The sequence below is a fragment of the Eleutherodactylus coqui genome, chromosome 5 (assembly GCF_035609145.1).
Source record: "Eleutherodactylus coqui strain aEleCoq1 chromosome 5, aEleCoq1.hap1, whole genome shotgun sequence".
Taxonomy (NCBI): domain Eukaryota; kingdom Metazoa; phylum Chordata; class Amphibia; order Anura; family Eleutherodactylidae; genus Eleutherodactylus; species Eleutherodactylus coqui.
In genome coordinates, this window is record NC_089841.1 from 148070259 (window position 1) to 148093285 (window position 23027).

At 44.8% G+C, this 23027-nt stretch overlaps 1 protein-coding gene across 1 annotated transcript in view; it reads left to right on the top strand.

Moving 5' to 3' along the window:
* The window catches only part of TMEM132C (transmembrane protein 132C), a 530618-nt gene extending 512540 nt beyond the window's left edge, over positions 1–18078 (top strand). The window contains exon 9 of the mRNA XM_066603398.1: positions 15066–18078. Coding sequence (XP_066459495.1) covers positions 15066–16244 — 1179 coding nt within the window. The 3' untranslated portion in view covers positions 16245–18078. The remainder of the gene's footprint in view (positions 1–15065) is intronic.
* The last annotated feature ends 4949 nt before the right edge of the window (positions 18079–23027 follow it).

Consider the following 23027-nt stretch of genomic DNA (forward strand, 5'->3'; position numbering starts at 1 on the left):
GGAAACTAATTGAAGTTTCTGCTCACGGATAAAAATCGCAGCAAGCTCCACTTTACTGCGGTTTTCGCATGGACGGCTTCCATTGAAGTCAATGGAAGCCGTCCAACCTGCAGCCCATCCACAATATCAGTCCAATCCGCAGTCTGTCTAGATTCTGTGGGAAGAGCAGGAGATTTAAAAGAAAACAATCTGTACTGCGCAGGTGCCCTGGCGTGACGGCCGACACATCCGCACACATCTGCAGTACAGAAAAAATAAGACACAGACAGGTACTCAAGGTCACTGGCCGCGGGCACGGGTGGATTCTGTGCGGGATTCCCCATGCAGAATCCGCACGTGCCGTGGACATAAGGCCTTACTTGAATGCCAGAGGATGTTTTGAACATTTTGATTGTTTATGATATGCCCAGTAATACAGGCAGCCTTCAAGTGGTACTAATAGAAGCTGGCCTCATACATTGCAGTTAGATGGGAATGGTAGTACAGATGAAGGGAGATATGTTTCAGCCAATTGCAATCTTCATTGTTTGCTTTTATATTCTCTGGGGCTATAAAATAATTAATTGAAAAATGTATTATTGACCAGATCAGTTCATGAATGCGTTAATTATTTTGACAAGAAGAGTTTGGATTAATTACATATTATACCAGAAATGATTTTGACTCTCCAATACATAACTGGCTGGATAATGCGTCAATTAATACAAGCATGAGTGTGCTTAAATGTCAATAGTGCATACTGACTAATGGAGAGAAATCCTAAGATAAATGTATGAGCAGTAGAGATGAGCGAACGCGTTCGTCCGAGCTTGATATTCGTGCGAATATTAGGGTGTTCGGGATGTTCGTTATTCGTAACGAACACCATGCGGTGTTCTGGTTACTTTCACTTCCTTCCCTGAGACGTTAGCGCGCTTTTCTGGCCAATTGAAAGACAGGGAAGGCATTACAACTTCCCCCTGCAACGTTTAAGCCCTATACCACCCCCCTGCTGTGAGTGGCTGGCGAGATCAGGTGTTCGCTTAATATAAAAGTCGGCCCCTCCCGCGGCTCGCCTCAGATGCGGTGTGAGTTAGATGAGGGACAGTGCTGTTTATACCGGAGCTGCTGTAGGGAAAGAATTGGTAGTTAGTGTAGGCTTCAAGACCCCCCAAAGGTCCTTATTAGGGCCACTGATAGCTGTGTGTTGGCTGCTGTTAGCAGTGGGATTTTTTTTTTTCTCAAAATCGCCTCTGCAGACCGTTGCACCTGGCATTAGGGACAGAAGTGCTGCATAGGCAGGGAGAGTGTTAGGAGTGAGTGTAGCCTTCAAGAACCTCAACGGTCCTTTCTAGGGCCATATTTATCCGTGTGCAGTACTGTCCAGGCTGCTGTTAGCTGTGCTGCATTTTTTTTGGGCTTCTCAAAATCGCCTCTGCAGAGCATTCCACCCTCCATTGATACTGCAGGGAAAGAATTGTATAGGCAGGGCCACAACACAGTTATTATTCATAGAATATACGCAGTGCTGCCTTTTGGTGGGAAAAAACTGAAAACAAATCTATTTGTCCAGCCTCTGTCCGTCCTTACGGGCGGTGGAGACGTGTGAGCTGCGTGAAGAACAGTGCTAAATCATACGCACCCAGCTACGCTTTACTGCTGGCTTCGCCATTTGCTTTCCTTAATTGGGAAAAAAAATACCTGCTCTGCCAGAGTTATAATAACTCTGCTACCCTCACGTTCTGTGACACATAAGCAGGGACACAGCACAGTTATTAAACTTCTCATGTTCATAGAATATACGCAGTGCTGCCTTTTGGTGGGAAAAAACTGAAAACAAATCTATTTGTCCAGCCTCTGTCCGTCCTTACGGGCGGTGGAGACGTGTGAGCTGCGTGAAGAACAGTGCTAAATCATACGCACCCAGCTACGCTTTACTGCTGGCTTCGCCATTTGCTTTCCTTAATTGGGAAAAAAAATACCTGCTCTGCCAGAGTTATAATAACTCTGCTACCCTCACGTTCTGTGACACATAAGCAGGGACACAGCACAGTTATTAAACTTCTCATGTTCATAGAATATACGCAGTGCTGCCTTTTGGTGGGAAAAAACTGAAAACAAATCTATTTGTCCAGCCTCTGTCCGTCCTTACGGGCGGTGGAGACGTGTGAGCTGCGTGAAGAACATTGCTAAATCATACGCACCCAGCTACGCTTTACTGCTGGCTTCGCCATTTGCTTTCCTTAATTGGGAAAAAAAATACCTGCTCTGCCAGAGTTATAATAACTCTGCTACCCTCACGTTCTGTGACACATAAGCAGGGACACAGCACAGTTATTAAACTTCTCATGTTCATAGAATATACGCAGTGCTGCCTTTTGGTGGGAAAAAACTGAAAACAAATCTATTTGTCCAGCCTCTGTCCGTCCTTACGGGCGGTGGAGACGTGTGAGCTGCGTGAAGAACAGTGCTAAATCATACGCACCCAGCTACGCTTTACTGCTGGCTTCGCCATTTGCTTTCCCTAATTGGGAAAAAAAATACCTGCTCTGCCAGAGTTATAATAACTCTGCTACCCTCACGTTCTGTGACACATAAGCAGGGACACAGCACAGTTATTAAACTTCTCATGTTCATAGAATATACGCAGTGCTGCCTTTTGGTGGGAAAAAACTGAAAACAAATCTATTTGTCCAGCCTCTGTCCGTCCTTACGGGCGGTGGAGACGTGTGAGCTGCGTGAAGAACAGTGCTAAATCATACGCACCCAGCTACGCTTTACTGCTGGCTTCGCCATTTGCTTTCCTTAATTGGGAAAAAAAATACCTGCTCTGCCAGAGTTATAATAACTCTGCTACCCTCACGTTCTGTGACACATAAGCAGGGACACAGCACAGTTATTAAACTTCTCATGTTCATAGAATATACGCAGTGCTGCCTTTTGGTGGGAAAAAACTGAAAACAAATCTATTTGTCCAGCCTCTGTCCGTCCTTACGGGCGGTGGAGACGTGTGAGCTGCGTGAAGAACAGTGCTAAATCATACGCACCCAGCTACGCTTTACTGCTGGCTTCGCCATTTGCTTTCCTTAATTGGGAAAAAAAATACCTGCTCTGCCAGAGTTATAATAACTCTGCTACCCTCACGTTCTGTGACACATAAGCAGGGACACAGCACAGTTATTAAACTTAGATAATTCATTCACTAGAGGCAGTGGGGCCTTTCGTTTTCCAAAAAGGGCAAAAATTATATTTGGCCTGCAGTCTTGCGCCAATTTATTTCCTGTCTGTGAAATCAAATCACTGGTAATACAGCATGCTGAGGGGTAGGGGTAGGCCTAGAGGACGTGGACGCGGCCGAGGACGCGGAGGGCCAAGTCAGGGTGTGGGCACAGGCCAAGCTCCTGATCCAGGTGTGTCGCAGCCGACTGCTGCGCGATTAGGAGAGAGGCACGTTTCTGGCGTCCCCACATTCATCGCCCAATTAATGGGTCCACGCGGGAGACGGTTATTAGAAAATGAGCAGTGTGAGCAGGTCCTGTCCTGGATGGCAGAAAGTGCTTCGAGCAACCTATCGTCTACCCGCAGTTCTGCGCTGTCCACTGCTGCCAATCCGAATCCTCTGTCTGCTGCTCCTCCTTCCTCCCAGCCTCCTCACTCCACTACAATAACACCTGCTCAGGAGCGGGAGCACTCCCAGGAACTGTTCTCGGGCCCCTGCTTAGATTGGGCAGCAGCGGTTCCTCTCCCACCAGAGGAGTTTATCGTCACTGATGCCCAACCATTCGAAAGTTCCCGGGGTCCGGGGGAAGAGGCTGGGGACTTCCGCCAACTGTCTCAACAACTTTCTGTGGGTGAGGAGGACGATGACGATCAGACACAGTTGTCTTGCAGTGAGGTAGTAGTAAGGGCAGTAAGTCCCAGGGAGCAGCGCACAGAGGATTCGGAGGAAGAGCAGCAGGACGATGAGGTGACTGACCCCACCTGGTGTGCAACGCTTACTCAGGAGGACAGGTCTTCAGAGGGGGAGTCAAGGGCATCAGCAGGGCAGGTTGCAAGAGGCAGTGCAGTGGCCAGGGGTAGAGGCAGGGCCAGACCGAATAATCCACCAAGTGTTTCCCAAAGCACCCCCTCGCGCCATGCCACCCTGCGGAGGCCGAGGTGCTCTAAGGTCTGGCAGTTTTTCACAGAGACGCCTGACGACCGACGAACAGTGGTGTGCAACCTTTGTCGCGCAAAGCTCAGCAGGGGAGCCAACACCAACAGCCTCACCACCACCACCATGCGCAGACATATGATGGCCAAGCACCCCGCAAGGTGGGACAAAGGCCGTTCACCGCCTCCGGTTTGCACCCCTGCCTCTCCCCCTGTGCCCCAACCTGCCACTGAGATGCAACCCCCCTCTCAGGACACAGGCACTACCGCCTCATGGCCTGCACCCACACCCTCATCTCCGCTGTCCTCGGCCCCATCCAGCAGTGTAGTTCAGCGCACCGTTCAGCCGTCGCTTGCGCAAGTGTTCGAGCGCAAGCGCAAGTACGCCGCCACGCACCCGCACGCTCAAACGTTAACCGTCCGCATCGCAAAATTCATCAGCCTTGAGATGCTGCCGTATAGGGTTGTGGAAACGGAGTCCTTCAAAAGTATCATGGAGGCGGCGGCCCCGCGCTACTCAGTTCCCAGTCGCCACTACTTTTCCCGATGTGCCGTCCCAGCCCTGCACGACCACGTCTCCCGCAACATTGTGCGCGCCCTCACCAACGCGGTTACTGCCACGGTCCACTTAACTACGGACACGTGGACAAGCACAGGCGGGCAGGGCCACTACATCTCCCTGACGGCACATTGGGTGAATTTAGTGGAGGCTGGGACAGAGTCAGAGCCTGGGACCGCTCACGTCCTACCCACCCCCAGAATTGCGGGCCCCAGCTCGGTGCTGGTATCTGCGGAGGTGTATGCTTCCTCCACTAAAGCACCCTCCTCCTCCTCCTCTGTCTCACAATCAAGATGTGTTAGCAGCAGCATGTCGCCAGCAGTCGGTGTCGCGCGGTGTGGCAGCACAGCGGTGGGCAAGCGTCAGCAGGCCGTGCTGAAACTACTCAGCTTAGGCGATAAGAGGCACACGGCCCACGAACTGCTGCAGGGTCTGACACAGCAGACCGACCGCTGGCTTGCGCCGCTGAGCCTCCAACCGGGCATGGTCGTGTGTGACAACGGCCGTAACCTGGTGGCGGCTCTGCAGCTCGGCAGCCTCACGCACGTGCCATGCCTGGCCCACGTCTTTAATTTGGTGGTTCAGCGCTTTCTGAAAAGCTACCCACGCTTGTCAGACCTGCTCGTAAAGGCGCGCCGGCTCTGCGCACATTTCCGCAAGTCCCACACGGACGCTGCCACCCTGCGCACCCTGCAACATCACTTTAAGCTGCCAGTGCACCGACTGCTGTGCGACGTGCCCACACGGTGGAACTCTACGCTCCACATGTTGGCCAGGCTCTATGAACAACGGAGAGCTATAGTCGAATACCAACTCCAACATGGGCGGCGCAGTGGGAGTCAGCCTCCTCAATTCCTTTCAGAAGAGTGGGCCTGGTTGGCAGACATCTGCCATGTCCTTGGTAATTTTGAGGAGTCTACCCAGGTGGTGAGCGGCGATGCTACAATCATTAGCGTCACCATTCCTCTGCTATGCATCTTGAGAAATTCCCTGCAAACCATAAAGGCAGCTGCTTTGCGCTCGGAAACGGGGGCGGGGGAAGACAGTATGCCGCTGGATAGTCAGGGCACCCTCCTGTCTATTTCTCAGCGCGTACAGGAGGAGGAGGAGGAGCATGAGGAGGATGAGGAGGAGGGGGAAGAGACAGCTTGGGCCGCTGCTGACGGTACACCGGCTGATTGCCTGTCATCCTTTCAGCGTGTATGGCCTGAGGAGGAGGAGGAGGAGGAGGAGGAGGATCCTGAAAGTGATCTTCCTAGTGAGGACAGCCATGTGTTGCGTACTGGTACCCTGGCACACATGGCTGACTTCATGTTAGGATGCCTTTCTCGTGACCCTCGCGTTGCACGCATTCTGGCCACGACGGATTACTGGGTGTACACACTGCTCGATCCACGGTATAAGGAGAACCTGCCCACTCTGATTCCCGAAGAGGAAAGGGGTTCGAGAGTGTTGCTATACCACAGGACCCTTGCGGACAAGCTGATGGTAAAATTCCCAGCCGACAGCGCTAGTGGCAGAAGGCGCAGTACCGAGGGCAAGGTAGCAGGGGATGTACGTAGATCGAGCAGCATGTACATCCCAGGCAGTGCAACAGTCTTTAAGGGCCTGGCCAGCTTTATGGCTCCCCACCAAGACTGTGTCACCGCTCCCCAGTCACGGCTGAGTCGGCGGGAGCACTGTAAAAGGATGGTGAGGGAGTACGTAGCGGATAGCACGACCATCCTTGGTGACGCCTCTGCCCCCTACAACTACTGGGTGTCGAAGCTGGACACGTGGCCTGAACTCGCGCTGTATGCCCTGGAGGTGCTTGCTTGTCCTGCGGCTAGCGTCTTGTCGGAAAGGGTGTTTAGTGCGGCTGGGGGAATCATCACAGATAAGCGTAGCCGCTTGTCAACCGACAGTGCCGACAGGCTAACACTCATCAAGATGAACAAAGGCTGGATTTCCCCAGACTTCTGTTCTCCACCAGCGGACAGCAGCGATACGTAAGCAATACGTAGGCTGCACCCGCGGATGGAAGCTACGTTCTCTCTCACCATCCAAAACGGGGACATTTCTGCTTCATCAATCTGTGTCTAATATTCCTCCTCCTCCTCCTCCTGCTCCTCCTCCTGAAACCTCACGTAATCACGCTGAACGGGCAATTTTTCTTAGGGCCACAAGGCTCAGTCAAATAATTTTTCAGAACAATTTTTAAAAGTTTCAATGCGCTTAAAAGCATTGGAACTTTAACTTGAACCAATTTTTCGTTACACTGGGCTGCCTCCAGGCCTAGTTACCACTTAAGCCACATTAACCAAAGCGATTAATGTGTTTCACCTGCCCTCTTGGCTGGCCATGGCCAATTTTTGGGATGTACATTAGTACTGTTGATACAGCAATTTTTGTGGGCCCTCGCCTACAGTGTAATCAAATTAATTTTTAGCCCACCTGCATTACAGCTGACGTAACCTCAGCTGTGTTGGGCAATGCAATGGGATATTTTTGTGTACCGCCGGTGGGTTCCAGGGAGCCACCCATGCTGTAGGTGCACACGGAGTTTTTAATACATCTGTACACTTCTAAAGAACCCCAGTCTGACTGGGGCATGCAGTGTGGGCCGAAGCCCACCTGTATTACGCACAACATTACTACCTCAGCTGTGTTGGGCAATGCAATGGGATATTTCTATGTACCGCCGGTGGCTTCCTGGCACCCACCCAGGCAGTGGGTCCACAGGGAATTATAAATGCATCTGTTTCCACTTATAAAGAAACCCAGTTTGACTGGGGCATGCAGTGTGGGCCGAAACCCACCTGCATTAACCCTTTCCAGTCCACTGTGTGACCTGTGAAGACATTAGGGTTTAAGGCTGTACAGCTCCGTTGTTGGTAGACGTCCGTCGGGGTTCTCTTACTGTATATTGCCAGCCTCTCTGCTGTCGGAGCCTATCCTACGTGTCAGCTCATGCAGTACTGGCTTTAGCCAGCATATAGCGCCGTTGTATAACGGCAGAAAAAGAGTAAGCCCCCTAGGAAAACCATATACAAATTGGATTGGAAAGGGTTAAGCACAACATTACTACCTCAGCTGTGTTGGGCAATGCAATGGGATATTTCTATGTACCGCCGGTGGCTTCCTGGCACCCACCCATGCTGTAGGTGCACACGGAGTTTTTACTACATCTGTACACTTATAAAGAACCCCAGTCAGACTGGGGCATGCAGTGTGGGCCGAAGCCCACCTGCATTAAGCACGACATTACTACCTCAGCTGTGTTGGGCAATGCAATGGGATATTTCTGTGTACCACCGGTGGGTTCCAGGGAGCCACCCATGCTGTGGGTCGACAGGGACTTCACAATAGGGAGTTGTACCTGCCTGTGTCTATGAATTAAAAAGCCCGGTCTGACTGGGGCATGCAGACACCTTGACAGAATGAATAGTGTGTGGCACATAGGTTCCCCATTGCTATGCCCACGTGTGCAGCTCCTGATGGCGGTGGCACAGGATTCTATTTCTCATTGCTTCTGTACAGCATTGTGGGCTATCGCTCCGCCACTTTTAAAGAGGGTCGCTGCCTAGCCGTGCCAACCTCTGCAGTGTGTGCCTGCGGTCCCTCGTCATGGCAGACGCAATTCTAAATAGACATGAGCGTGGTGTGGCATGAGGGCAGCTGAAGGCTGCCCAGGGACACTTTGGTGTGCGCTGTGGGGGGGAGGGGGGGCGGTTGGGCAGCATGTAACCCAGGAGAAGTGTCAGTGGAGTGTCATGCAGGCAGTGATTGTGCTTTGTTGGAGGTAGTGTGGTGCTTAGCAAAGGTATGCCATGCTAATGAGCGCTTTTCAGAAGTAAAAGTTGTTGGGAGGGGGGGGGCCCACTCTTGCCGCTATTGTGGCTTAATAGTGGGACCTGTGAACTTAGGATGCAGCCCAACATGTAGCCCCTCGCCTGCCCTATCCGTCACTGTGTCATTCCCATCACTTTCCTGAATTGCCCAGATTTTCACACATGAAAACCTTAGCGAGCATCGGCGAAATACAAAAATGTTCTGGTCGGCCATTGACTTCAATGGGGTTCGTTGTTCGAAACGAACCCTCGAGCATCACGGGAAGTTCGTTACGAATAACGAACACCCGAACATTTTGGTGTTCGCTCATCTCTAATGAGCAGTCTAATAAAAGCAGTGTAGCCAGCAATATGCTGAATAACGATAGAAAGTAGATTGTTTGATACTATGCATTATGGGAACTGTTATACCACCCAGATGATGGGCTTTAATTGGCTAATATTTAGGATCTTCAAGAACTGTAAATAAGAGAGGACACAGACATATTTGCTGATGGGTCAAATTAATATAAGAAAGAACTCTGCACTCCAATATGTAATTAAAGGAGTGACAATTATATTAGACAGGCAATCCAAAATATGTAACATTTTGGTCCATTCACATACATGGATCATAGGAAATGCAACTGCCGCTGGCACTCAAGAAGCTCCAGAAAGAAATAGCTATATGGTGCTAAGGAAAGGATGTAAGGAGTTACTTGAGTGTCAGCAGCAATTGCGTTTGATAAAGGACCGTATATGTGAATGGACCAAAACATTACATATATGTCTAATAAAATTGTCACTTCTGCACTTACTGGCTACATTGGGGATGAAGAAGACTTGCTGTATGTACACACACAATAATATCTAGCAACCTAATGACTTACAAACTGCAGTCACCTTGAGCTGTATTTTTCCAGTGTGGAGCTTTTTACCCAAAAATATTTTATTGTTTTTAATTTTCCCTATATTTAAGTGTGCCCTCCTCACATTCTATATCCTAAACACAAAATTCAATACCATAAAACATGCAAGACAAAAAGAAAGTCACTGTGCTCATATGGCTCGGCTTATTAAAGTTTAAAGAGTTATTTGCTCTATATTATGAGCTCATAGGTATATGAAACGTGATATTAGTTCAGGTAAAGATCTTATATTTAGGCAGCTCTGTGCATGCTATAGCCCAAAAGCTGTAAAATGCACTGAATGCTAAATAGTCTATTTTTTTAAAGTTTTTGTGGATTAATGATAACTAGAGATGAGCGAGCACCAAAATGCTCGGGTGCTCGTTACTCGGCACGAAATTTTCGCAATGCTCGAGAGTTCGTTTCGAGTAACGAACCCCATTGAAGTCAATGGGCGACCGGAGCATTTTTGTATTTCGCCGATGCTCGCTAAGGTTTTCATGTGTGAAAATCTGGGCAATTCAAGAAAGTGATGGGAACGACACAGCAACGGATAGGGCAGGCGAGGGGCTACATGTTGGGCTGCATATCAAGTTCACAGGTCCCACTATTAAGCCACAATAGCGGCAAGAGTGCCCCCCCCCCCCGCACTGTCAGCGTAAAGATCGTTCTCCTCTGCCATAGCTGTAACAGCTGTGGCAGAGAAGAACGATGTTAGCCCATTGAATTCAATGGAACCAGCAATACAGCAGGTTCCACTGAATGCAATGGGCTGCCGGCGATCGCAGGATGAATGGTCGGGAAGGGGTTAAATATATAACCCCTTCCCTGCAATTCATCCAGAAATGTGATACACTAAAAATATATACCGGCGTATAAGGCGACGGGGCGTATAAGACGACCCCCCAACTGTCACCTTATACGCCGGCAATACAGTGGAGCAAAGAATAAAAAGCATTACTTACTTCTTCAGACGATCTGCGCCGCTCCTGCAGACTGTCACTCCTTCCTGGTCCACGGACTAAAGCTTTCTCTATGAAAGGCTTGAAATCCCCGCCTCCAGAAACACAGCCAATCACAGCAATTCAATGACATCACTGTCATTGGCTGTGATTGGCTGAAGGCACGTGTGTTTCTGGAGGCGTGGATTTAAAGCCTTTCGTAGAGAAAGCAATGCTCTGCCGGGAACCAGGAGGGAGCGACAGCCTGCAGGAGCACCGCAGAACACCAGGAAGGAGTGACAGTCTACAGGAGCGGCGCAGATCGTCTGAAGTAGTGAGTAATGCTTTTTATTCTTTGCTCCACTGTATTGCCGGCGTATAAGGTGACAGTTGGGGGGTCGTCTTATACGCCCTGTCGCCTTATACGCCGGTATATATTTTTAGTGTATCACATTTCTGGATGAATTGCAGGGAAGGGGTTATATATTTAACCCCTTCCCGACCATTCATCCTGCGATCGCCGGCAGCCCATTGCATTCAGTGGAACCTGCTGTATTGCTGGTTCCATTGAATTCAATGGGCAAACATCGTTCTTCTCTGCTACAGCTGTTACAGCTGTGGCAGAAAAGAAGGATTTGTCTTCTATATGTTCTCAATGGGGTCGGCGCTGCTGCCGCCGGCCCCACTGAGCGCATATAGAGACGATTTATGGCCTTTAGAAGGACCGTTGGGGTTCTTGAAGCCTACAATACACCTAACACTCTCCCTATAGCAGCTCCAACACAATACCACTTTCCCTGAACTAATGTCAGAATACATCCGTAGCGAGCCGCGGGAAGGGCAGATTTCAATACTCGGGTGACACCTTATCTCCCCAGCCAGTCACAGCAGGGGGGTGGTATAGGGCTTAAACGTTGCAGGGGGAAGTTGTAATGCCTTCCCTGTCTTTCAATTGGCCAGAAAAGCGCGCTAACGTCTCAGAGAGGAAAGTGAAAGTAACCCGAACACCGCGTGGTGCTCGTTAAGAGTAACGAGCATCCCGAACACCCTAATATTCGCACGAATATCAAGCTCAGACGAGTACGATCGCTCATCTCTAATGATAACTAGAGATGAGCGAGCACCAAAATGCTTGAGTGCTCGTTACTCGAGTCGAACTTTCAGTGATGCTCGAGAGTTCGTTTCGAGTAACGAACCCCATTGAAGTCAATGGGCGACTCGAGCATTTTTGTATATGACTGGTGCTCCACTAAGGTTTTAATTTTGTGAAAATCTTAGCAAATCACCAAAGTCATGTAAAAAAACACAGAAATGGATAGGGCAGGCGAGGAGCAACATGCAGGGCTGCATTTCGGGCTCCGAGGTCTCACTATTAAGCCACAATAGTGGCAAGAGTGAGAACCCCCCCCCCCCCCCCACTGTCAGCATAAAGATCGTTCTCCTCTGCCACAGCTGTAACAGCTGTGGCAGAGAAGAACGATGTTTGCCCATTGAATTCAATGGAGCCGGCAATACAGCCGGCTCCATTGAAAGCAATGGGCTGCTGGCGAGCGCAGGTTGAATTTTCGGGAAGGGCTTAAAAATATAAACCCTTACCTGAAAATCATCCAAAACTGTGTAAAAAGTAAAAAAAAATGTATACTCACCTTGTCCCGGCAGAATGACAGCTGAGAGCTGCCCCTGATTGGTCCCTGCGCTGAGCCAATCAGAGGCAGCACTCACTCACCCATTCATGAATTCATGAATGGGTGAGTGAGAGTTGCCTCTGATTGGTGAGGCTGTGACCAATCAGAGGCAGCTCATTCAGCAGGCGGGGATTTTAAATCTTAAATTTTTAATCTTTAAATTTTAAAAAAGTTGCTGAATTTTGTGCAAGGCTTGCTTGTGCTAAAATTTTGCAACGTTTTGTCCAATACTCCACTTTTCTGAAAGTGTCAGGAGGGGGCTACCCCAAAATGGCATATTTATCTATCATTTATTCAGAAACTAATACAACAAATGTATCTGATCAGGTGTACATTTCTGTGTAGGCGCACGGAGGAACTGAGATGCATCTAATATATTCAGAGGTGTGTACCTTTACATATATGAGGCACATTGTGCGCTGGCGGAAATAATATTAAAACCAATGCTTGAAATACCGATCCTAATATATTTCCCTCATTATATAAAAAAAAGTTGCGCTGAAGTCACATACAAGTCACATTATGGTTGCTATTGCAGCAATCACACCAGCAAATACTGTTTGTAGTCACAGCTTTAGATACTTGACTTGTATTGTAGAGCGATCCAAAACAGTTGAACCGTTTCTGGTCGAATTTTGCTAAAAGTTCAGTTTGGTGCAATCCCTGTATTGTCTGCTGATATATTTATGCATAGTTATTAGGTCGCCCCATAGCCATCTTTTTTATAAAGTGAATAACCTCAATTTAGATAACTTCACAGGGTATTGGAGTCCATGCATTCCATTTAATAATTTATACCTGCTCAAGATCTGATGTGTCCTTCTTGGGTATCAGTGCCCAAAACTGTACACAATACTCTGTCTGACCAGTGACTTGTAAAGAGGAAGAACAATGTTCTCATCATGTGCCCCAAGACCTCTTTTGATGCACCCTATGGTCCTAATTGCCTTAGCAGCAGCTGCCTGACACTGGTTGCTCCAGTTAAGTTTACAGTTAACTAAAATCCCCAACTCCTTTCCCATGTCAGTGTTACCCAGTGGTTTCCCATTCAGTGTGTAATGGTGACATGTATTCCCTGCCCATGTGCATAACATTCCATTTATCAGTCTTAAACCTCATTTGCCACTTTTCTGCCCAATCATCCAAATCATTCAGATCCATTTGCAACCGCTTTGTGTCCTCTCTTGTGTTAATTACTTTGCATAATTTTGTGTCATCTGTAAATATTGATATTTTACTGTGAAATCCTTCTACCAGGTCATTCATACATATATTAAAAAGAATAGGGCCCAATGCCGACCCCTGTAGTAACAGTGACCAAATCAGAGTATGTACCATTAATAACCCCCCTCTGCTTTCTATCACTGACCAGTTACTTACCCACTTACACACATTCTCACCCAGACCCAGCATTCTCAGTTTATGCAGCACAGTATCAAACGCTTTGGAAAAGTCAAGCGATACAAGATCCAATGACTCTCCCCGGTCCAGTCTAGAACTTACCTCCTCATATAAGCTGTTTTGATTGGTTTGACAGGAGCGACCCCTCCTAAACCCATGCTGATATGGAGTTATACAGCTATTTACATTGAGGTACTCCTGGATAGAATCTCTTAGAAACCCTTCAAACATTTTACCCATAATATAAGTAGGATTTACCAGCCTGCAGTTTCTGGGGTTTCTTTTTGAACTATTTTTTAGTATTGGATCCACAGTGGCTATGCACCAATCCAGTGGAACAGACCCCATCACCATGGAGTCCTTAAATATAAGAAACAATCGTCTGTCTATGACATTACTTAATTTCCTTAGAACCTGTGAATATATGCCATCAGGACCTGGCGATATGTCTATTTTAATCTTTTTAAGGTGGCTCTGCACTTCTTCCTGGGTTAAGCTGGTGACATTTAGTGGAGAGTTTACTTTATTACTCTGCATCTTATCAGACATTTTTTATCCTCTGTTAATACACGGGAGAAAAAACTATTGAATATATTTGCTTTTTCTACTATTTTTCCTACATTATTTATTAAAAGGCCCACACTTTTAATATTAAGCTTTTTACTATTTATTAAAGAATAGTTCCGTTCTAGTTTTATTGTCTTTGGCATTGGGTCTCTCTGTCTCCACCTTTGCTGATTTTATCTGCTTTTTACTTAATTTATTTTTTTCCTGTAGTTTTTGAATTTTTCTTAACTGCTTTCTTGTTTTAGTAGTTTAAGTGCTTTTTTTAAATTATTTATTGCCCCTTTACATCTTTATTGATCCACTCTTGTTTTCTTCTATCCCTAACCCTTTTATTCCTGTAAGGTATGAACTGCTCACAGTGAGTGTCTGTACTCTTATTTTTAAGGACACTGTCCCAGTCAATATGGTTAAGGATATCTCTAAGCCAATCGAATTTTGTCTTTCTAAAATTTAGTATTTTGGTAGGTCCCTGGTAAAGCTCCCGATTGCAAAATACGTGGAAATTTAGTATATCAAGGTCACAGTTTCCCATCTATTTTTCTCATCTATTTGCCTCAGTATTAGACTTTCAATGGCTTTTTCTAGATTTGGTGGCCTATAGAAAACCCCTACGAGGATTTTATTATTGTTTTTTCCTCAATGTATCTCTACCCATAGATATTCCACATGTTCATCTCTTATAGTGTGTATATCTTTCCATAGTGTGGGCTTTAAACAGGAGTTTACATAAAGACAAACCCATCCCTCTTTCCATTTTTTATTATTCCTTTTGAACAGACAGTAACCCTTTAATTTCACTGCTCAGTCACAGGTTTCATCCAACTAGATTTCTGTTATTCCCATATTTTAGTATTCAGATTATGGTTGCAATACCCAGTTCTGCAGTGGTTCCACTGATCAAAACTTATAACCCTAAATATGACCACTACTGTTCGGCTGCATTACAGCTATCTAAAACTGCCTTTATAAAAATGTTAATGTGCTAGTTATAAAAAGGGGCTTCTGCTTATCTAATAAAATGTGGGTTTGCTATTTATTTAACAGTTGTATTTTATATTTTTTAGGAAGCTGTGGTCAGTGTCTGGATACAGTTCAGTGATGGCTTAGTGACACCTCTTGATATCTATGATCCCAAAGAGTTTACAATATCAGCGACATCATTGGATGAGTCCGTTGTCTCCACTCATCAGAGCAGTCCAGTAAAATGGCCAGTTGTAATAGCAGAAGGGGAAGGGCAAGGTCCTTTGGTAAAAATAGACTTTATGATCTCTGAAGCTTGTCAAAAATCAAAGAGAAAAAGCATTCTTGCTGTGGGGAATGGTTATATAAAAGTGAAGTTTGGGCAAAATGATGCCATTTCTCCAGGTGGAGCTGAATATGATGGGGAGGAAATCGAAAACCACACTAGTGACCGTAGACAGAAAGTGGCGGACCCTGATCGTTATGGTAATGATGGAAGATATGATGGTTCTCTTCTGGACCGTGATAAAAGTGCCATTAGAAAGGGAAGCACCACAGTTAGATCTGTGATAAATGGCAGGTTGGATGGCAATAAACTTTCTGAAGACAGTCCTTTGCTAAATATACCAATAGATTTCACCAACTTTCCTGGCCAGGTGGACTTACCAAAAAGTAATGGAGAGATGGAAGATAATGATCTCATAAATGCACCTAGAGGACTGAGTGATCTTGAGATAGGAATGTACGCTTTGCTTGGTGTTTTTTGTCTTGCCATATTGGTCTTCCTAATTAACTGTGCAACATTTGCCCTCAAGTACAGACACAAACAGCTGCCAATAGAAGGTCAAGCCAATATGACTCACTCTCATGACTGGGTATGGCTTGGTAATGAAACTGAGTTATTGGAGAGCACACCAGATGTGTCACCACAGCAAGATGAACACACTACTATCATAGACAGAGGAATTACCTTAGAAGAGAGTCATCATCTATTTAATGGTAACTCCCAGAAGAGCCTGCAGAGCCAAGCTAATAGGCCATCAGAAGAAACAGACAAAGCAATGAAAAACAAAAAAAATGATCCTCTGCATTCCCCAACTTCAAAACGAAAGCGGGTAAAATTCACTACATTCACCACTATTCCAGCTGATGACAGTTGCCCAACAGTCAACTCATTGTTGACAGCCAATGAGGATGATATTAAGTGGGTATGCCAAGATATGGACTTGGGAGAATCTAAGGACCTCAGAAACTATATGCAGAAGCTCAAAGATAAAATATAATTTGGGGAGGGGAGAGAAATGTCACATATTTTGATGCCTTTGGTTTTATAGGTCATGTTATGTTAAGAAGGTTCTAGAAAAAAACTAATTACAAAATAGATGCCAAAATAAGAGTAGTTTTCTAAGAAGCTCCATATTAGGACCAACTGTACGGATTTTAAGACCTGAACAACTCAGCAAACGAATGTCATATGTACAGTGAAACTCTTGAAAGAATAAAGTGAAAATCACAAAAAAAGTGGACATACCAAAAACGGTTTGTAAAAAAATTTTTAAAACTTAACAAAAAAAAGGAATTTTATATTTCTAAGAAATTGTAACTACAGGATGGGAAGTAAAATGATATTTTCAGAAATCCAGGAGAAAAAAAGTCTATTGCTTGTTCCATTTTCTGTAAATATGTACAATATTTAGGGAATGGGGAGAGAACCAATTTTGCATTGCCAAAATGTTCAGAAATTTCCATGACATAGTATTATTAATCGATTACACTGCACATTCAGATTTTTATTATAGTCTTCCCGTTACACAACCATTAAGCTCGCTTATTGAGCCAAATATTTTGTCATGCATTGTACTTTATTACATGTTACATTGTGAAATTCTGATAAAAAATTGTACAAACTCTAATGTGGCAAGTTGAACATCAACACAAATCTTATTTCCTCTGATATGTTCTGTTAATATCAGATTTGGTTTTAAGGGAAAAAAAAAGTGATTATTTTCTTCTCTATTAATTAGCTTGTGCGTGACATTTTCCTCGAAGGGAAGCTTGTTTGAAACACTGCTGGAAATACATCTGTGCATTTGATGATTTCTTGATTTTGTCGTGTGCATCTTGATGTTGTTTAATTTGAAAATGAACATATGGACACACAAAGCTCCTTTTTCTTGAATACTTTAATGATTTTTACCTTTGGTGGTTTAATGACTCATGCACACATCCATGCAGTGTGGACAAACTCATAGAGTTCTATGGAAACTGTATTACGGATCTGCTCTGTGCACAAGTCCTCAGACGTATGTCTCACTGGCTTGTGCATTCAGATCTACTGAGCATAATCTTAAGTTCACTATCGGCAGCAATGTTCATAAAACAGTGTTTTGAGAAGTTTATTTCAGTTATGTATAAATGCAATTGTTCAGTATCAGAGGACATACGATTAGATACAGTATATGTTGAATGCAATATCTAATGTCCAAACACAAAATTTTTCACTGCATCTACAAACCAATAGAAACTGGTTATATTCTTGATATACAAGGCATTGGGCTAATTCAATATGCATATGCCTTACATTAATGAGGAAATGGGTACTTGTTTGCTGGTGCTAAAATATAAATTTATATGTTATCAGTTGCAGCACATGAATTGTGAAACATCTTTACAATGATTCCAATGTCCAATGGGATGTATTTGGCATGGCCTTTCTGAAAACATTGCACAGAATGTCCACCCCTTTTGCAAAAGAGAAGACTTTATCATTTTCAAATTCTGTAATCTGGGCTTGGAGAACTTGAAGGTTGTGTAATGCTACAAACCCCATTGGACTAGAAGGTATCAAGGCATGCTGGTAGCCTGTAGTTGGGCACTAGCAAGAGAGCCACTTCTGTCTAGTCCATGGGATTAACACTTTATTCCTTGAAAAAGCTGGGGAAACCACAGTGTTATAGAACACAAATAGAAATGTAGGTGAGAAATCAGAACCAGTGTCAGCTAACATAGATGGGGGTGATAACATGACATGCATAAAATGTATTGTAGACTGGAAGAATGTAATATTTATTTATATATACATATATAATTATACAAAAAATTGTGATTAAATACTTCATGTCATTAAAGTTGCCTTGTTTTTTCCCTGTTTTACAACTACTAACAGTGTAATCTGTACATACATCTCAGATCATTAACATTTTATCAATATATGTTGGCCTGATGAAAGTTCATGCATAACATTGCTACAATAAAGGTAATATTAGAAGGTTTGGCAGTTGATAGCTGGCAGTGTTCTGCATTTAGCATATAAACTGTAAGAAACAAGAAAATAGAAATATTATAACATACAGTAGTTTACAAATTGCACATCCCAACCATGGTACCAACTATATCCAATCTACCATGTAACTGAGATTTCAGATGTCCAGATGTCTAGATTTGTGTTTTAATTGGTTGGAAATGGGGCTGTAGTTACAAATAGTCATATTATAGGCACTGAGGGTGAATATCTGTCAAGTACTTGTCTTGCATTATTTGTATTAAAGGGGTTGTCCCGCGAAAGCAAGTGGGGTTATACACTTCTGTATGGCCATATTAATGCACTTTGTAATGTACATTGTGCATTAAATATGAGCCATACAGAAGTTATCAGAAATTATTCACTTACCTGTTCCGTTGCTAGCGTCCTCGTCTCCATGGTGCCGTCTAATTTTCAGCGTCTAATCGCCGGATTAGACGCGCTTGCGCAGTCCGGTCTTCTTCTTTTCTGAATGGGGCCGCTCGTGCCGGAGAGCGGCTCCGTGTAGCTCCGCCCCGTCACGTGCCGATTCCAGCCAATCAGGAGGCTGGAATCGGCAATGGACCGCACAGAAGCCCTGCGGTCCACCGAGGGAGAAGATCCCGGCGGCCATCTTCACCAGGTAAGTAAGAAGTCACCGGAGTGCGGGGATTCAGGTAAGCGCTGTGCGGTATTTTTTTTAAGTCCCTGCATCGGGTTTGTCTCGCGCCAAACGGGGGGGCTGTTGAAAAAAAAAAAAAGCCGTTTCGGCTTAACCCCTTTAAGCTCCTTTACCTATTTTTCTGTGTAAAAGAGTACCTGACTTTTCAACACGTTTTCTAAAATAGACCAGGTTTTCCTTATTCACTCATTTGTTGCTTTTACACCATGTTTCAGAGATTATGGAGATCATTATCACAGTGTCTGCAGATCTGTAAGCCTGCAGCCACTGAATGTGTGGGAGTGCCCCTGTGAAAATAGCTCCTCCCCTCTTGCCAAGGAAACTTCTCTGTGTCCTTGTTACTACAGAAGCTCAATACCTGATGACAGACAGTGGATTGTGGAGAAGCTGGAAGGGAAACCCCTCTTGGCAGACACTCCAAATGGGATTTACAGTGGTAAAGCAACAACACTTTAATGCAAGCATCTTACAGAAATGATGAGACTAACACAAGTTGGTAAATAAATTATTTGAAAAGTTAGTGCCTCTTTAGAGTATACCTTCAGTGAAAAATAAAGTCTTCACAGTGCTCTTCAATCCTCAAGTAATGTACCTTTTTAAAGCTTTTCCATTAAGGTTCTATTGTCTTTCTTTTTAATTTTCTAACAGAAGGTTGATCTCATTCTCTACCATGTTAAAGATACAATGGGGCTTCTGCCCAGTTTCTATGAGCCTGTTCACTCACATTACATTTGTCACTTCTGTCTGTCCTCCTCTCCTGTTTATGCTCTCCTACACACTGCTTGAGTCACTGCCTAGGCTGCTGTAATCATAGAACCTTATAAATAAAGCAATACCTTACATATAAAAGTCAAAATAGCTGTTGAGCACATAAGCTTTCTAACAGACACACAGTGGGGAAGTTTGCTGAGCTAAATGTGCCAGAATTTTGTCTCCATGTGTAGCAAAAAAAACTGGTGTGCAGACTGCACTATTTGTTCCATTTAAAAATGGGAACCTAACACAACAAAAATAAATGAAAGCTTTCCTTTCTCTTTCCATTTACAAAATCCCATAGAAATCAAGCGTGGTGAAAATCGAAATGTTTAATTTAATTTTATCTCTCCCAAAACGGATCAGAGCTACGGAAAGCCAAAAAGGAGAAGAAATGTTAGTGTGAATGAGCCCTTACATGGACCTCTTGAGTCCTCCATAACAATAACTGGTCTTACAAAGTGCTTCTGCATTCTGGCTCAAGCCGCAAGCAGAGAGGCGGCTCTCCCTGGTACATCATGCACATACCAACAGCAAACAAAAGGTGTATCCCCAGCTATAACTGAGAAAGAGGCGTTGCCCCGAAACGCATTTTTTTAATGCTAGTATTAAATAAAACGGAAAAGTTGAGCTTCTTGTATTGTATTGAACTTTATATTTCGGTCTATACCCATCAAAGTTTTCTCTTCACTAATCCATCAGAATAGTCTCACCTGCCAGTGCGACTGTCATTGGGTTGGCTGCACCTGAACAACTAGGTCATTTCCACGACCCACCATCTTAACTGGAGAGAAGAATCACATCTTCTGAACGTTCTTCCACCTATACCTATCCAAATCACTCACTCATTCAGGTAGCTCCACCCTTTATTTTTTTACCTTCTTGCCTAAGGGAATGAGGATGAGAGTGACAGAGAAAGGGGGTAGATTTTTTTTTTCACAAGGGTGCTGCAAAAACATTTTTTTTCCCGAGATGTGCCGCGAGCCGAAAAAGGTTGAGAAACACTGCTGTGGTAGAATATATAGACAGGTGCTTTCTTTATGAGACACCTTTAATGTCACAAGGGCAATAAAAGTGCAAGCCACAATTGTTTATAGCTGCACTGTTCCCTCCTTACTGCTTATGTTAGACTACATAGAGACTACAAGAATGTTGTAGAATAAACGTATGCATTTTTTCTGGAGTAATGGGTAAAACTAGCATCTGCCAGGCGTGTAGTGTGCTAGCTGTGTCATGCTGTACAATTGCCTGATAGTTCTCGGTATGTTCTGCTGCTTGCATAACATGTCATAGTTCATTTTTTTATGCTAACTCTAATCTGCACAATTTTTCACAGACCAGATGCAATTTAATCAACTGCCCTTAATTTCTGAATACTTCTCAGTGCGTTACAGAGAGAGATAAATTAGACTCACTGCAACTCTATCTCTTCATATTTTTCCAAAATTTAACAAGTCTTTACAATTGCATTGGGCATGTGTTTAACACCATGTATTTGGAATCACACACCATGCATTAGCATCACCTGCCTGCCTCTCAAGAAGATATCCATGCCTTCCTCAGAAAGACAAAGTGCACATTGAACATAATAAAACAAGAGGATGACAGGCACTTGTTCTACTCAGATAAGTCTAATTTTCTCTTCTTGCATTACATGAGGCGTCACAATCCAACGTGCTTGATATATTCCTCTTCTAGTATTTACAGCTTTGTCTGGCCTTGGCATCCACAGAGATAGACAATTACAGTTAAGCACTTGCTCTAATACTACTGAACATTCACATTGCTACACTTATGTGAGGTGTTACAGCAACACGAAGCTGAAGTACTATGCAAAAAAATATTTGTCTATGGCTCCATGCAAAGAATGCTCAATTTTTTGCAATACAAGCAATTATATATTGTGGTACTTAAATGAATAAGCTTTTAATTAGCAACATGTGCCATATACATAGTCAATCATCACAGTGGGTACCTGGCCAACATTACAAATTGCCCTTTTAGATGGTGCAGAAATAAAACACACTGTTAGCAGCCAAAGGCTAAACAGTCATCTGTGATGCTAGAATCCTATACACATAATGTGTGGAAGATTTATTTTGGCAGCATTTCAGATGTATATTCATATCATATGTTCTGCTTTACTGGAGACAGATGGACAATCCACCTGCTACATCTTATTCACATAATAAGAAAAAACAATGAAAATATTAAAGAAGATCTCACCTCTCTGTATTGAGACATATTTGCCTTTGTATGTAACCACACCGTCCTTGCTTTAATAGAAATAATACAGGATGGGCTACAGAAAATTAGCCCGCCCCCGATAATACTGCAACAGGAAAAACGAGCAAATGGATTGTTTTTTCAAAGCTTTATTGATTCACCCACATGTTACAACAGATGCTGGAAGTGGTCCTTGTTAACTTCTATGCACCTCTGGGCTTGTCGCAACATGTTGGCTGATACTGCCTGCAGCTCTTCACTGGTGATGCTGCAGATAGTGTTTGTGATGTTTTCCTTGAGTTCATCCAGAGAATGCTTATTATTGGTGGAGACTTTCTGCTTTAAATTTACCACAGATAAAAAAAAATCACAAGTTCAGGGAATGTGGTGGCCATAACCCATAACTGATCACAGTTCGCTCGTCAATAAACAGTTCATGAATAGTGATGAGTAGAGATGAGCGAACACGTTCGGCCCCGCCCCTTTTTCGCCCGAACACCGAACTTTGCGAACACCTCGGTGTTCGGGCGAAAAAGTTCGGGGGCCGCCGTGGCAGCGCGGGGGGGTGCGGCGGGGAGTGGGGGGGAGAGGGAGAGAGAGAGGGCTCCCCCCTGTTCCCCGCTACTGCCGCCCGCGCCGCCGCGCATCTCCCCGCCCCCCGGCGGCACCCGGACACTTACGCGCGAACACTGCAGTGTTCGCTAAAGCCGGTGTCCGGGTGCGGATGTGTCCGTAACGGACACGTTCGCTCATCTCTAGTGATGAGCGATTAGTGAAATTAGTTTGTGTCTGAATCAGGCTGATTTCACCAAAGTCATCATGAATCAGAACGGCCGATTCTTACTCCCACTAAAGTCAATGGGAATAATAATAGAGTTCAATAATTCACCCTTCAGAAAGTCCCTAATGCAGTCAAAGGCCCCCGAATTGCATGGCTATACAGTGATATGGGGGTTACTCGTAGCACAGGGGTGTCACTGAAAACCAAAGAAGGCCCATACAGGGTCTCCTAGATCAAAGAGAATGGCAAGTAACATAGTAACATAGTATGTAAGACTGAAGGAAGACAATGTCCATCTAGTCCAGCCTGTCTATCCTCCTATGTTGTTGATCCAGAGGAAGGCA